Below are 809 nucleotides of genomic sequence, written 5' to 3' on the forward strand. Positions count from 1 at the left end.
AGGGGTCGCTATGAGTCGGGGCCGACTCGACGGCACATAACAACAACAACAACAAGCCTTTCTACTGGAAGGAGACAGTAGTAATCATCAGTGTTACATTGGATTAATCAGTGAAAGCATCATGGGGAAAGTAAGATTTTTTCTTTGTAGAAGTAACTATTGAGATTTAGTTCTATGCCCAGTTAGAATGATTCTCACACTTTTCTGTGCAGCAAGGAAATTACTTCATTCAGTTGTACTTTCTAAAGGAAAGGTCTCTCACAGAAAGTAGGCTAATAAATGTTAGATCCTTGTTGCTTAAAGTGTGGTCAGAAGAACGTATGGGTTTATTGGAAATGCAGAATCTCCGGCACCGCCCTAAACCTACTGAATCAGAATTTCTGGTTTAACATTAGCCCCAGGTGATTTGAAGCTGGGAAATGTTCATTTCATTATGCTTTTCTAAGTTGGAGAAGTCTGTGTTGGGTCCTGATCTTGGCATGTCCTCTTTGAAATGCAAAAGTCATTTCATACTTGTTTTCATTTTCTACAGTGACATATTTCTCGTGCACACAGTTGAAAGTTGTGAGAGATGATGATCGACTACCTAAATTGCTTTACCTCACTACTACAAATGAGAGTCAAATGTTGATTATTGGTGAGTAATTTCTGGGTATATACTTTATTGGAAATATATTTTCTCTTCACTGGAACCCTTTAGCATATATTAACTTTTACAGTATAACATTGAACCACACAATAGCTTTATGTTGACCCCCTTCCCACTTTATTGCTATAAAGGAGCTCTGGTGGTACAGTGCGTAAGGCAT

General features: G+C 38.3%; 1 protein-coding gene across 1 annotated transcript in view; it reads left to right on the plus strand.

The window, feature by feature from the left end:
* The window catches only part of RADX (RPA1 related single stranded DNA binding protein, X-linked), a 77,882-nt gene that overhangs the window by 23,628 nt on the left and 53,445 nt on the right, over positions 1–809 (plus strand). Inside the window, exon 7 of the mRNA XM_042782483.1 lies at positions 533–637. Coding sequence (XP_042638417.1) covers positions 533–637 — 105 coding nt within the window. The remainder of the gene's footprint in view (positions 1–532; positions 638–809) is intronic.

This window comes from Orycteropus afer, unplaced genomic scaffold (assembly GCF_000298275.1).
Source record: "Orycteropus afer afer isolate SDZICR_OR568_19922 unplaced genomic scaffold, OryAfe1.0 scaffold00336, whole genome shotgun sequence".
Classification (NCBI taxonomy): Eukaryota; Metazoa; Chordata; class Mammalia; order Tubulidentata; family Orycteropodidae; genus Orycteropus; species Orycteropus afer.